A 12942-nucleotide genomic window follows, 5' to 3' on the forward strand; every position below is an offset into this window, starting at 1 on the left:
AATTAATAATATATATATATATATAATAAGAATATTTTAGTCATTTTTTATAATAAGAGTATTATAGTTATTTTTTATAAAAAATAATATTTTACTTCTCTGCCGTTATAGGATTAGGATTTAAAATTTTCAAAATTAATAATATATATATATATAATAAGAATATTTTAGTTATTTTTTATAATAAGAGTATTATAGTTATTTTTTATAAAAAATAATATTAACTTAAACTGACTATTTTTCGGTCAAATTAATTTGTCTAGTCTAATTTTAACAAAAATAACATACTTTAATTGATTATATATATATATATATATATATATATATATATATAATTTTAATAATTAAAAAACATATTTAAAAAAACGTTTTAGACTTATTTATATAAGCGACTCTCTTAATTCAAAGTCAATCTTCAAGAATGTAATTATCTTTTTACTCAAGAATAAAAGATATGAAAAAGTTGAGTGTGTGTGTGAGAGAACGTAAAAGGTTAGTAGTAGCAGCAGTAGAGAGAATAAAGAGTACATAGGCATAAGGATAGAAGGAAAGGACCACGAATAGCAATGAACAATAATTGAATTAGGAGTTAGGAGGAAGAGAGACGTTGCATTGGCAGTACCCGCCACTTTTGGAAGTTAATGGGTAAACATAGAAATTAGAAAGAGAGGCCCACCCCTCAAGCTAGTCATAATAAGTCAATATGCTATCCTAACATACACTTGAATGCTATTAATCATATTAATAATCACCGTTATTCACTACTAGTACTACCAGTTAGTATCGAATACAGCAACAAGGCTCCCCTTCCGCTTCCATTCCCATTCCCATTCCCAATCCATGTAAGTGAATGTAATGTAATAGAAGTAATAGTAACATTCATTCCAATTCAAATTCGACATTTTATAATTCCAAGGAAAGCAAGACAGGGGTGATGGGTTGCAACGCCTCAAGAGTGGATGGACTTCCGGCGGTGGCTCTGTGCCGCGAGCGCTGCAACTTGCTGGACGAGGCCCTCCGCCAGAGCTACGCTGTGGCTGAAGCACACGTGGCACACATGCAGTCCCTCAAAAATCTTGGCCTCGCTCTCCACACCTTCTTCCGTCACTCTGAAACATTACCATTACCTCCTTATTCTAATTGCCATCAACATGTGCACTCTTCCTCCTCTGCCTCCTCAGGCTCAGTGGATGAGGATACAGATACAGATACGGATACGGATATGGATATGGATACGAATAAAATATCCCACTTGTTCAACCAAAGCACTACCCGTTATGATTCCTCACCTCCTCCTCCTCCTCCGTCACCGCCGAGCACCTCAGAATGGGATTTCCTCAACTTCTTTGACACTTCTTTCGACAAATACCATCTCCCCTACACTACTCCCAACCCGCACACTCCTACTCCTACTCATCATCATCACACTCATAAAGGAGAAGCCAAGCAGCAGAAGCTAAAGCAGAAGGAGGATGGTGCTGACGCTGCTGCTGCTTCTTCCAAGGAAAAGACTTCAACTTGGAACAAGAAAGAATCGGAGGATCCTTTCGCCAAAGGTAGTAGTTTCTCTGAGGCAATGAAAGAGATTCAGCTTCTTTTTGAGAAAGCATCTGATTCGGGAAACCCAATCTTGGAAATGTTGGACGTTGGCAAACTTCGGTACCATCGCAATATAGCCGTTAATCCAGGTACTCATTATCACCTATGGCTGCGGCTACCCACTCCTGTGTTGTGTATTTTGTTTATCAATTTCACAGATTATAATAAATCAGATGAACAAGTTTTGAATTAAAAAAGTGAGTTTTCTTTTTTTTTTTTGGGGGGGGGGGGTGTTCAGTTGGTTGCAAGTTGATGCAGGTATTTACTAGTCCTTCAACGCCTGTCACGGTCCATTGCAGCATGCAATCATCCCTCTTGGTTGGTCGGAGATCAATGGGATCCGAGAATGTTTGCTCTACTCTAAACAAGCTATGTATGTGGGAGAAGAAGCTCTACGATGAAGTCAAGGTATATATGCACCAACCAACCATGTGTGATGAGTTGATTTGTTAATACTGCAATGAACTAACGCGGCTATTTCATTTCAGGGCGAGGAGAAATTGCGCATAATCCATCAGAACAAGTGTAGGCAGTTGAGGCGCATCAGTAAAAAAGGTGCTGATGCTCACAAGATTGATTCCCTGGAGACCATGATTGCTCTTCTAGCTACCAAAATGAAAATATCTATCCAAGTAGTTGACAACATATCTAACACCATATGCGACTTGAGGGAGAACCAGTTATGGCCGCACATCAGCACTTTCCTCTTTAGGTATATACTCTGAACCCTCTTTTCTCTAGATGCTGTTTGCTAGCTATATTGATACCCCTTAGCTAACACTGGTTCATATTTGTGAGAAAAAGGTTTCTTCGAATGTGGAAAGACATGCTAGAATGTTACAAACGACAGTGTAGGCAGATTGCTGAAGCGAGGAGTTTAGATACCTCCTTCAACGAAAAGCTCAGTAATTCTCATCTCTATGCAGCAATAAAACTCAAATCTGAGATTAAGAACTGGACTCTAAGCTTCTCAGATTGGATATACGCCCAAAAGTCGCATGTCAAAGCGTTGAATGGCTGGCTAGTAAGATGCCTAATGCATGATCTTGAAGAAACAACAGCAGTACCACCCTTTTCCTCTGGTGGGATTGGTGCACCGCCTCTGTTTGTCATCTGCAGCAAATGGTCACGGGCAATGGATGATCTATCGGAGAAGGAAATGGTGGAAGCCGTCAACGGATTCATCCTCAGAGTGAATGAGATCTTGGATAAGCATATCTCAGACCCTCGTCAAAAAGCAACATTGGACAAGGAACTGGAGAGACAAGTGAAAATCTTGGAGAGGCAGGAGCAAAAGATGCACAAAGTGATTCAGTCTCGGGAGATAGAGATGGGTAGAGGGGATGCTGTGCATCGTGGTGAACTTCTTGCTGCTATGAGCTTGCAGTCAGGTCTCCAACATATTTTTGCTGCAATGGAGAGGTTCACTGCCTCCGCCACTCGTGCATATGAACAATTGTGCCAGCAAATTGAGCTAGACAACCATCTTTCGGGAGATCTCAACAACATTCATTAGTTTTCTTTCGCTTTATTCATATTGCACCATTCGTTGATTCTTGTCGCATTGCATCCAAGGTTTTATATGTCACCTTCGAAGAAAGGGTTGGTTAATTGAAATTTAAATGTTAAGCATTTAAAATAAAATTTAATTTTGATAAAAATATAAAATAATTTTATACGTGCATTCAATTACGTAATGTACCTAAAAATAACTACCTTTCACATTAATATGTACCTAAAAATAACTACCTTTCACATTAATAGTGTGAATGGTTATCGAAAAAAACAGATGTGATTGTATGTTCGATGCATTAAAATTAAACTTCTTAATGTTTATTTGAAATGAATAAAATAAGGTCCGACATGTAAAAAAGACAGAACTCAGAAGCAAAGATTAAGAGAGATAGTATCACTTAAGTAAAGGCAAACAAAACTATAAAGTGAAACCTAAAATGTATAGTGCAATCTTTGTATTGAACTGGGTGTGAATGGAGGACAATGCACAACTTTTCCAGACGCATTCATCCCACAAATAAATGTCTCTGCTTCTAAACCATTTTATATAACTTTCGACTTCTTGCTTTGATGATGAAGTGTATTGACCGAATTGTTAAACATGTGTACTGCTCTTATGATACAAACAAGAACAAGATTTGTGCTGATTGGTAGGGAAACAAGGTTGGGCCTTAGGCAACATAAAGCTCAGCTTGGCCATCAATGAAGAGGCTCATGAACTCTTCGCCATCGACGGTTTCCTTTTCAATGAGAAGCTGGGCAAGCTTGTGAAGGATGTCGATGTGGGTGGTTATGATTTGCTTAGCCCTCGAATAGGCTGTTTCCACTAGCTCCCTCACCTCTGCATCCACAACATCGGCAGTTGCCATGGAGTAATCCTTTTGCGTTGACATCTGCGGTTAGTTAAGAATAACATAGGTAATAGTGAGAAATGAAAGCATGTCCAAGAATGACGACACCGATGAAAATGTGATCTAGGTACCATACCTGTTGGCCCAAGAATGGATTACCACCAGGGCCGCCAATAGCAACTTGTCCAATCTTCTTGCTGAACCCGAATCTCTCAACCATCTGCCTTGCCACCCTTGAAACTTGCATGAAGTCATTTGAAGCTCCCGTCGTCACATTTTCCTCCCCGAATATTACCTCTTCTGCAACCCTGCATGCATTCATTGTTTCGGTCTGAGTGAGTGAGTGACCATAAAATACCACCACCATGTTTCATAAAGTTTTAATGTGCTTTTTCATAAAATATTAATATTTGCTTATTCTATTTTGACTCAGTCAACAGATTCACCTACTGCCAAACTACACGAGGAGAGATAGAGAGGATGATGATGCTTCCCGGAACACGCAGGGCATAAGGAAGGAAGACACTGCCACAGATTAGATAGATAATCTCCCAATCAACCCACTTCCAGAAGCTCATGCTCAACACGTCACTCAGTCAAACTCAAATATTTTCCACACCAAACCCTTTTTCTTTAAGATAATGGCACATGTTACACGAAATATTTATTTGTTTTCTACTTTTGTTAAATCCAAGTTTACAATTGCATTGGAATTCTGAGAGGAAAATAAAAATTAAAAAAACTGTATTTTAATTGTAACAATAATTAATAAAAAATTAAGAAGTTAATTAGTTAATCTCCCAAAACATGTCAGTGGCTGCCGCCTTTAGAATATACTGCTTTCCCCAAAATTCAGAGTCAGGGATCATGCCCTACGTTCACACTTTTGACTCAATACTAGGTATAAACTATAAACCACTAAAAAATAATAAAATGCACTTAAAAAAAAAGAAGGAAAAAAAAAAAAAAACAAATACAACCACCATAAATACCAAGTAACAACACGTTCGTTTCCTTCCCCTCAACTGTCCAATTTCTTGTCCTCCTATATGGCCATTGGTCATGAACTAAACCATGTCTGCCCCAAATGACTGGTTACAATTCTACAACCAAAATTTCCCTTCCCAAGGTAATCCTTCAATTCCCGTCACCGCAGCAACCCCCACCACTGCCACTGCCACCACCAGCCCTCTACCAGGGATGGGGATGATGGTGAATTCGGGTTCACCACCAACATCATCCCCAAATCTAAGCCCAGAGGGCCGGGTCTCAAAGCCTGCACGGCGCCGATCACGGGCCTCACGGCGAACTCCCACCACTTTGCTGACCACAGACACCACAAACTTCCGTGCCATGGTGCAGCAATTCACCGGAGGCCCAAACGCTCCCTTTGCACCAACAGCATCCCCAGCTGCACCATCAGGGCTGCCAAATCTGCTGGGTCTTGGGTTCGGGTCACGCCCTGTCCCAGCTGTAAACTCTTCAACGCTCATGGTTTCACCCCCAGCTGGTTACCTTCTACAGCAGCAACAACACCATCAAAATCTCTTTCAGCCACAAAACCAACAGTTCATGTATAGTGGTAGCACACAAGGTGGAGGTGACAACACGTTTTTCCAGAGACTAAGCAACCCGACAAGACCCTCTGACCATGATCATGAGGTTTTGATGGATCATGAACATGGAGGACGATTCTTCCCAAGTAGTTCTTCTTGATGAGTAAGTTCCTGTAGAGAAACCACATCCTATCCTAGTCTATGTTTCAATAGGAACACGGATAGCAGTTTTCCTTGGTGATGTTTGATAGTGACATAAAGCAGACAATTAGGTGCTAACTTGGGGAGAACGGTTGACCAACCAATGTATAATATTATAGTTATCTTCCAATTTAGGACTTATTTTATTATTTTTATTTTCATTAGTTCTGTAATTTGGGGTTTTCTTACATGGAATTGGGCGCTACTTCTAGAAACCTTTGGTGGCGCTGCCAAAACTTTTTATCTATTTTTTCTTCTTTCTATAATTATTAATCATGAGTTTGTGTACTTGCTCCTTTTGTTTTCTGAATAAAGCTAACTAGTTTAAAACCATGGTTAAAAATCATGCTAAAAAATTATCAAAACCCATCCATGGGTTCAAACTACGAGGTGGTGTGATAGTAATTATCAAACCCCAAAATCACATATGCAATGGAGCAATGGTCTACTAACCTTCCTCCTAGAGCAACTGCCATCTGATTTTCCAAGTAGCTTCTACTGTACAGTCCAGACTCAAGCCTCTCTTCACTGGGAGCAAAAAATGTGAGACCACCAGCTTGGCCGCGAGGAATGATTGAAATCTTCGCCACGGGATCATATTCGGGCATCAAAGCACCCACTAGAGCATGGCCAGCCTCTGAAATTAATAATGAAAAAATTGTTTATGACCCAAGAATAAATTAAAAGCAGCAAAGCTTAGCTACGTAACACACAATAAATAATACAAACCATGGTAGGCTACTAATTTCTTCTTCTCATCTGAAACAACTGCATTTTTCTTTTCTGGTCCAGCAATGATCCTCTCAAGGGCATCAGATATCTCATCTTTACTTATTTCCTTAAGGTCACGCCTTGCTGCAAGAATAGCTGCTTCATTCATCAGATTCTGCAAGTCGGCCCCGGTGAATCCTGGGGTTCTTCTTGCAATCTTTTCAAAGTCAACATCCTTTGCAAGTGCCTTTCCTCTAGAATGTACCTGAAAGGCATGAAAAGTTTACATGTCAAGATACAGACATGTGTGCACCTACATGCTTATCTTAGACACCAACAAACATTTGGATATACTGAAAGTGGTGAGAGACCTAATAGGCTAATACCAATCATCCAAGCATGCACTATATATCATTCCAAAACAACCAATTCCATATATGAAAAAAACTAAGGGTTCATATCACAAGTGCTTAAGTTTATCAAGATTAGCATTAAGTTCCCAGTGAGTCCATCAAGAGAGGATGCTTACCTGAAGGATCTTAACTCTGCCAGCAACATCAGGCCTGTCAACAGTAACCTGCCTATCGAACCTGCCGGGCCGCAGCAGGGCAGAGTCGAGGACATCGGGCCTGTTGGTAGCAGCCAAAACAATGACACCGGAATTACCAGAGAAGCCATCCATCTCCGTCAAGAGCTGGTTAATGGTCTGCTCCCTCTCATCGTTCCCGCCTCCGAGACCAGCCCCTCTCTGCCTCCCCACGGCATCAATCTCATCAATGAAAACAATGCACGGCGCCTTTGACTTGGCTTTCTCAAACAAATCCCTCACGCGGGAAGCACCAACCCCAACAAACAGCTCCACGAACTCCGAAGCCGCGCAAGAGAAGAACGGTACTCCGGCCTCACCGGCAACCGCCCGAGCCAGAAGGGTCTTCCCGGTTCCAGGTGGCCCCACCAGAAGACACCCTTTTGGGATCTTAGCACCCAAGCGGTGTACTTGTCAGGGTTCTTGAGAAAATCAACAACTTCCTGCAATTCCAGCTTGGCTTGGTCAGCGCCTGCGACGTCAGCGAAGGTGACGCCGGTTTCGGGGACCTCCTGGAACTTGGACTTTGAGCGGCCGAAGTCCATGGGGCCTCCGAGGCCGCCTGGGCCCCCGGGGCCACCCTGGGCCCTACGGAAGAGGAGGAAGAGGCCTGCGAAGGCTAGGAAGGGGAAGAGGAGGTTGCCAATGAAGTTGAAGAGGCCGTTGCCGGAGTCGCCCTCGGAGACGGAGATGTCGACGCCGTTCATAGCGAGGATGTCGATGAGATCGGGATCGTTGGGGACGATGACGGTGGCGCGGCGGCCGTCGACGGCGGTGAGCTGGAGGGCGGAGCCGTCCTTGCTGAACCTGACCCTCTCGACCTTGCCCTTCTTGACGACGTTGAGGAACTCGCTGTAACGCCACTGGAGCCCTCGGGGAGGTCCGACGAGGCCTGGGCCTGGGGTTTGGGGGCGTTGAGGAGAAGGTTCTGAGAGAATGGAGAGGGATTCTGGGTGCTGGGCTGCTGGGCCTCGATGACGGTTGGGGCCCTGCGTTGTCTACGGCGATGGCTTGTGGTTGTGGGGATAGGGAGGAGATGAAGAGGGCGGTGAGAGCAGGCAGTGATTTCTTCCATTGTGGTTGTGGTTGCTGTGGCAGGTTTTGTGCGTTGATGAGCTTGCTTGTTCTTGCGGAGCTCAATTTCGTTGTTTTCGGAGTTGGGGGCGATATTAGGACTTTGGTTCCCAGCAAGTTTGAAGCTGAGGACGACAGAAACGCCATCCTTATCTTCTTTCTTTCTTTATTGCTTCTTCTATCTGGTTCAGGACAACAAGCTACTGCTACCTCTGATATCTCTAATCTAATCAGCTCCTCAATTATATTTATATCACTTGCTAGTTGCTTCCTTCCTTATTTTGCAGTAATCCTACGTTGTTGCGTTTTTAAGATGAACAACCAAGCTGCTTCAACTTCAACTTCAACCTGTGCCATAACTTTGGCTTGTGATCTTCTTTAGCACACGTGGCTGATACTCCATCCCTTTATTTTTGTTTTCCTTTCTCCCATCCCTTTAAATAACTGGAGAAAAATATCCACAACGACCTGGCGCGCCTCTCTTACTTGGGCTTCTTCAAAGTGATTTATGTCTTAACAAAAAGGCCAACTATCCCAATCACTTAGCTGAATGGGCCGAAGAGTAGCCCACAGGGACTAGGAGAAAACTTTCATACCCGATACTCCTCCCAAACATCACGCATTCCATATTTCCATTTCCTTTCTTTTTCTACGACACGATAATAATATAAATAAATAAATAAATAAAAGAAGGTATTAGCAATTTAGCATACAATTGCAAATTTGCAATAGCAATAGCCCTCATTTTCTTGGGTTTCTGCTACTGCTCCAAAACAAACAAACGCACAAAGATCATCGCCTTCATCTCCGGTTACGGTGAGCACTATTTCCGCCGTTTCGGTTGTTCCTATCTTATCCTATACTTCATTCATTTTTTCGTTGTTAACTCTCTAGAATCTTCTATACCCTCAGATCTTACCGCTTCTTTCTCTCTCCCTGCTTCCTACCTCTTTCCCCAACGCCAACTTCTTCTGCTCACTCTTCGATCGGGTTCTGTCACCACTTTTTATTATTTTTTCCTTTCTAATGTAATTATACATCCTCTGCTGCTTTCCTTTTGCCCTGATTTATCTATCAAATTTCTCTCATGTCTCATTATTTTTACTCTCTTTATGCTGTTATCAAAATCTGTCCTAACTTTCAGGCATTTTACTTTTTACTAGTCCTATAAATCATTTCAAGAATTTCAAATATATCTCTGTATTCTTCAGTTCTCTTTGTTTATGTCGCGGATATAAACCTGTTCATTGCCATGCTTTGGTGCCGGGTCTAGATTGCTTGTGCTGTAGGAGACCTGTTATGTTATACTTTGTGGCCTCTATATGTCGTTATGTGTCCATAGAAATAAGCAATTTTTACTTGCAAAATGTATGGATTGGATGTCCATTCACCTAGTTGATATATTCGATGAAGATGAGGTGCCACGGCAATAATGCACTTGAGCGTCTTTATGAATAACGAGTTCTTGAGACAAGTAAAATAGTACACATTACATAATTTTCTTTAATATCCGCATTCGTGATATGGCTTCCTTTTTAATGAATTTTGTAATTAAATGCCTGAAAATGAATGTTTACCTCCTATTTAATTGTTTTTTCTTGGCCCCGGGGGATTTTTTCTATAGAATTTTTTGGTCCGTGAAATTGTTGCTGAGAAAATAGCATGGCAAGTCAGGGCTCTAATGAAGGCTCTAGTTCCGGCATTACATCGGCTGAGTGTTCGGATTCAACTGTTCAACTCAACATCAAGACTCTAGATTCACGGGTCTATAATTTTCAACTGGACAAAAATGTAAGAACCATCTCCATTTATGTCAATTACTGGATTTTTGTAACCCCCCCACCCACCCACCCAAAAAAAAAATTTTCTGCTCGTATATTAGACCATCAGATTATAATACTAGATTGGTCTTAAAAATGGTTTCAGATGCCTGTTTCGTTGTTAAAGGAGAAAATTGCAAATGAAATTGGTCTTCCAGTTGGTCAGCAACGGCTGATTTTTAGAGGAAAAGTCTTAAAGGACGAGCATGTGCTATCTGAGTATCGTATCCTTCCAATTGTGACTCGTTGTTTTTAGTTAGAATAATTTATGGTCGACTGGATGTTTTCGTAGTTGTTTGAATAATTTGTTTATCTTTTTGTAAGCAAAGCACAATAGGTATGGCTAGTGTCTTCTCATTATTCAACATTGCTATCAGTCTGGCTTTTGAAAAAGAATGGATTTGATTTTAAGGCAGATGGAAATGATATAGCTTGAATCAAATGAGGAAATGAGTTTGTGTTTGAAAATTGTGGTGCTTATCTATTTGTTTTATACCATAATCCTTAACCATTGAAGATATCGAGAATGGGCATACCTTGCATCTAGTTGAAAGGCAACCAAATCAGTCACAGGCTTCTGGTAATAGTACTGCTGAGCCAGCTGGTGCTAATGGTAATGCAGGTATAACTTAAGGATGCATTCATGTTGAAGTTTTTTCTCCCTCCACTAGGTTTCTGTCAGATTTAATTACATCAATGCTTTGTTGTATTGTACTGTACTAGTGATAAATCTTCTTATTTGGAAGGAAATGATGCAGCCTCCGTGCCTCCTCGTAACCGTGTTGGACAAATTTCACACAGTGTTGTTCTTGGAACTTTTAATGTGGGGGACCAAGGGGAAGGCATTGTTCCTGACCTTACACGGGTGTGTCTTTTGTAATTAGCATCTATATCTTAGTAGCTCATATTCATTGTTTATTCTGTAAGTTTTCCAAAAGTATTTTGCTATTCAAAGAATATAGCTGTGCATGTTTTCAGGTTATTGGGGCAGTTTTGAATTCTATTGGAATTGGTGGTCGAACACAAGTAGTCCTCCCAATGCTACCCAACCTGCTACAGTTAGTATGCGTTTGTTTGAAAGCTCTTTATCCTTGTATTTGCATCATTTTGATATATATTTTTTTGTACTACACATTTCCAACTTTTTTTAATCCAAATTGACTTTGATCAAGTCCATAGCCTATCTGTTGCCTAGGTTAATAGGTTTTTAAGTAAGTTTCTTGTGATTTTCTGCAACATTCCTAAATATTGTTGTTTAGTCCCATCCTTTTGACATCCATTACCATTTCTAATAAGTAAAACGTGAGACATTTACTTGCTTATTACCTGCTTCAGGTGGCTTGTATTCCTTAGTGCATAAAACCTTCATATATATATATATATATATCCTTCCCAATATTTTTAAATATCAAGTATCTTGAGTTTTATCTAATTTTGGAGACTTTATTTCCCCAATTTTTTGGAGGGCTAAAATGGTTACTTTTCCTCATGATACTACTTGTTTGCTACGAATTGTCAAAGAGATTTGATGCGGATCACAGGCTTGTGCTTTGATGTTTTGTGTATGTTGTTTTGCTGCATGCATTGTGCAATATATGTCCATTGAACCAAGTAGCCAAGTAGGTATGTATTTAAACTAGAGCTCAATCTATCTGTACAGGCTCCGCTAGGAATGAAGCTGCGGGCGTGAATTCTGGGAATCAAAATGCATCTGGAAATCAAGCACAGTCTGGCCAGACATTCCTGGTCAGGCATTCCAATCTCTGCCTCATGTTGTTCAAATCCTGTGGCTTCTGGGGCCATACCAATCCCTTCTCTCAATGCTGTATGAACATAGTAACATTTATGCATTACTCTCCAAATCTTGAAATTTAATGCATTGTTGACTACAATTAACAATTTTCCTCATTCATTTTCTTTACATTTCAGCCAATTCCTGATTCATGAACACACTCTCTGAATTTATAAATCGCATGGAACAGACACTATTGCTAAATGGTGATGACACTGACACTTGATTTTTTATGTAAATGAAAGAAATGAGTTATATAGATTTATTTATGCAGGTTATCAGTCAAATTTATCTTCAACTAATGCTGGAGATCAACGGGTGAATTGCCTACCAATGCACAAGGGTTGCCGACAGTTGAAGCATTAAGCACCATCTTGCATCGTACAGAACAGTTGCTTAGTCATCAAGCTGTTGCTGCGATATCTGTAATTAAGGCTTCCCTTTTACAAATATTCATACTTACCCTTTAATGATTTATTCGGGGGGATGCATTTATTACTTAGTCTACTTGTTATATAAACTTCCAATTTCCCTCTTTCCTTATTGTCCATCTCTGATCAGTGATCACATATGTTTCGCGCAATGAAGCATAGATACTAAACATAATACGAGTCTTAAGTTACTTCTGAGAAACACAGAGATTTGTTATCGCGATGAAGTTCATATTTAAATGTAGGATCATTATGTTTATTAACCTTTCCATCCTTATCATGTATCCTATCTGAATGTTTTATCTATTAATTTGGGACTCTAGCATATTGCTGGACGGTTGGAGCGAGAGGGAACTTCGTCTGATTAAGTATAAGGGATCAAATACAGTCAGAGTCAGCACAATTAGACTTGCTTATTGGCAGTCATTTAGGGGCACCACTTTTTACTTGAGCTATGGCCCAGACCATCTAACCCTGCCAGATGGACAGGTACTCCTGATACATGTTTTACATCCTTTGCTTCAATTTGGTTAGTTTATGGTCAACAGATCCTCCAGTGTTATATGCAATTTTCAGTCTAAATCTGCTGTAAATGCGGACCTTGCGTTTATATTTTTCCATCAGGCCAAATCGTAGATGGTTTCAGGTTGACATTTTTTAATCTATAATGTTTTTATGGTGCCAGACCAATTATGTCAAGCATTAGGTGATCTTCTTCAAAATGCTATTAATTAATTCAAGGGGATACTGGGAATTTTGTTATAGTCCTTGTTTAACATTTCTCCAGTCTGGACAGGTTGGATAGT

General features: G+C 40.5%; 2 protein-coding genes, 1 long non-coding RNA gene and 1 pseudogene across 3 annotated transcripts; 3 read left to right on the plus strand and 1 right to left on the minus strand.

The window, feature by feature from the left end:
- Positions 1-546: 546 nt before the first annotated feature.
- On the plus strand, positions 547-6010 carry LOC112754269 (protein ALTERED PHOSPHATE STARVATION RESPONSE 1-like). The gene is made up of 4 exons (XM_025801834.3): positions 547-1688; positions 1838-2007; positions 2088-2311; positions 2404-6010. Exons 1-4 carry the CDS (start codon positions 935-937, stop codon positions 3113-3115), a joined length of 1860 nt encoding a protein of 619 aa, XP_025657619.1. The 5' UTR covers positions 547-934; the 3' UTR covers positions 3116-6010.
- LOC112754268 (ATP-dependent zinc metalloprotease FTSH, chloroplastic-like) lies at positions 3411-8563 on the minus strand (annotated as a pseudogene).
- Positions 8564-8740: 177 nt separating this feature from the next.
- On the plus strand, positions 8741-11860 carry LOC112754422 (ubiquitin-like domain-containing protein CIP73). The gene is made up of 9 exons (XM_072219560.1): positions 8741-8909; positions 9718-9884; positions 10020-10137; positions 10431-10535; positions 10660-10778; positions 10892-10981; positions 11249-11255; positions 11574-11659; positions 11843-11860. Exons 2-9 carry the CDS (start codon positions 9756-9758, stop codon positions 11858-11860), a joined length of 672 nt encoding a protein of 223 aa, XP_072075661.1. The 5' UTR covers positions 8741-8909; positions 9718-9755.
- On the plus strand, positions 11858-12534 carry LOC112758269 (uncharacterized). Its single transcript, XR_003179538.3, has 3 exons — positions 11858-11911; positions 11980-12130; positions 12460-12534. It is a non-coding gene; the product is annotated as an uncharacterized lncRNA (long non-coding RNA).
- The last annotated feature ends 408 nt before the right edge of the window (positions 12535-12942 follow it).

Source organism: Arachis hypogaea, chromosome 16 (genome assembly GCF_003086295.3).
Source record: "Arachis hypogaea cultivar Tifrunner chromosome 16, arahy.Tifrunner.gnm2.J5K5, whole genome shotgun sequence".
NCBI lineage: Eukaryota > Viridiplantae > Streptophyta > Magnoliopsida > Fabales > Fabaceae > Arachis > Arachis hypogaea.

What these genes read in the sequence shown, in the direction of transcription:
- LOC112754269 (XM_025801834.3), top strand. Translation starts at nt 935, where the DNA reads ATGGGTTGCAACGCCTCAAGAGTGGATGGACTTCCGGCGGTGGCTCTG. An exon ending in CAATATAGCCGTTAATCCAG is followed by an intron (nt 1,689 to 1,837) that starts GTACTCATTATC and finishes GGGGGTGTTCAG; the next exon opens with TTGGTTGCAAGTTGATGCAG. An exon ending in ATCAGCACTTTCCTCTTTAG is followed by an intron (nt 2,312 to 2,403) that starts GTATATACTCTG and finishes TGTGAGAAAAAG; the next exon opens with GTTTCTTCGAATGTGGAAAG.
- LOC112754422 (XM_072219560.1), top strand. Translation starts at nt 9,756, where the DNA reads ATGGCAAGTCAGGGCTCTAATGAAGGCTCTAGTTCCGGCATTACATCG. An exon ending in ATTTTCAACTGGACAAAAAT is followed by an intron (nt 9,885 to 10,019) that starts GTAAGAACCATC and finishes AAATGGTTTCAG; the next exon opens with ATGCCTGTTTCGTTGTTAAA. An exon ending in GCATGTGCTATCTGAGTATC is followed by an intron (nt 10,138 to 10,430) that starts GTATCCTTCCAA and finishes TAACCATTGAAG; the next exon opens with ATATCGAGAATGGGCATACC.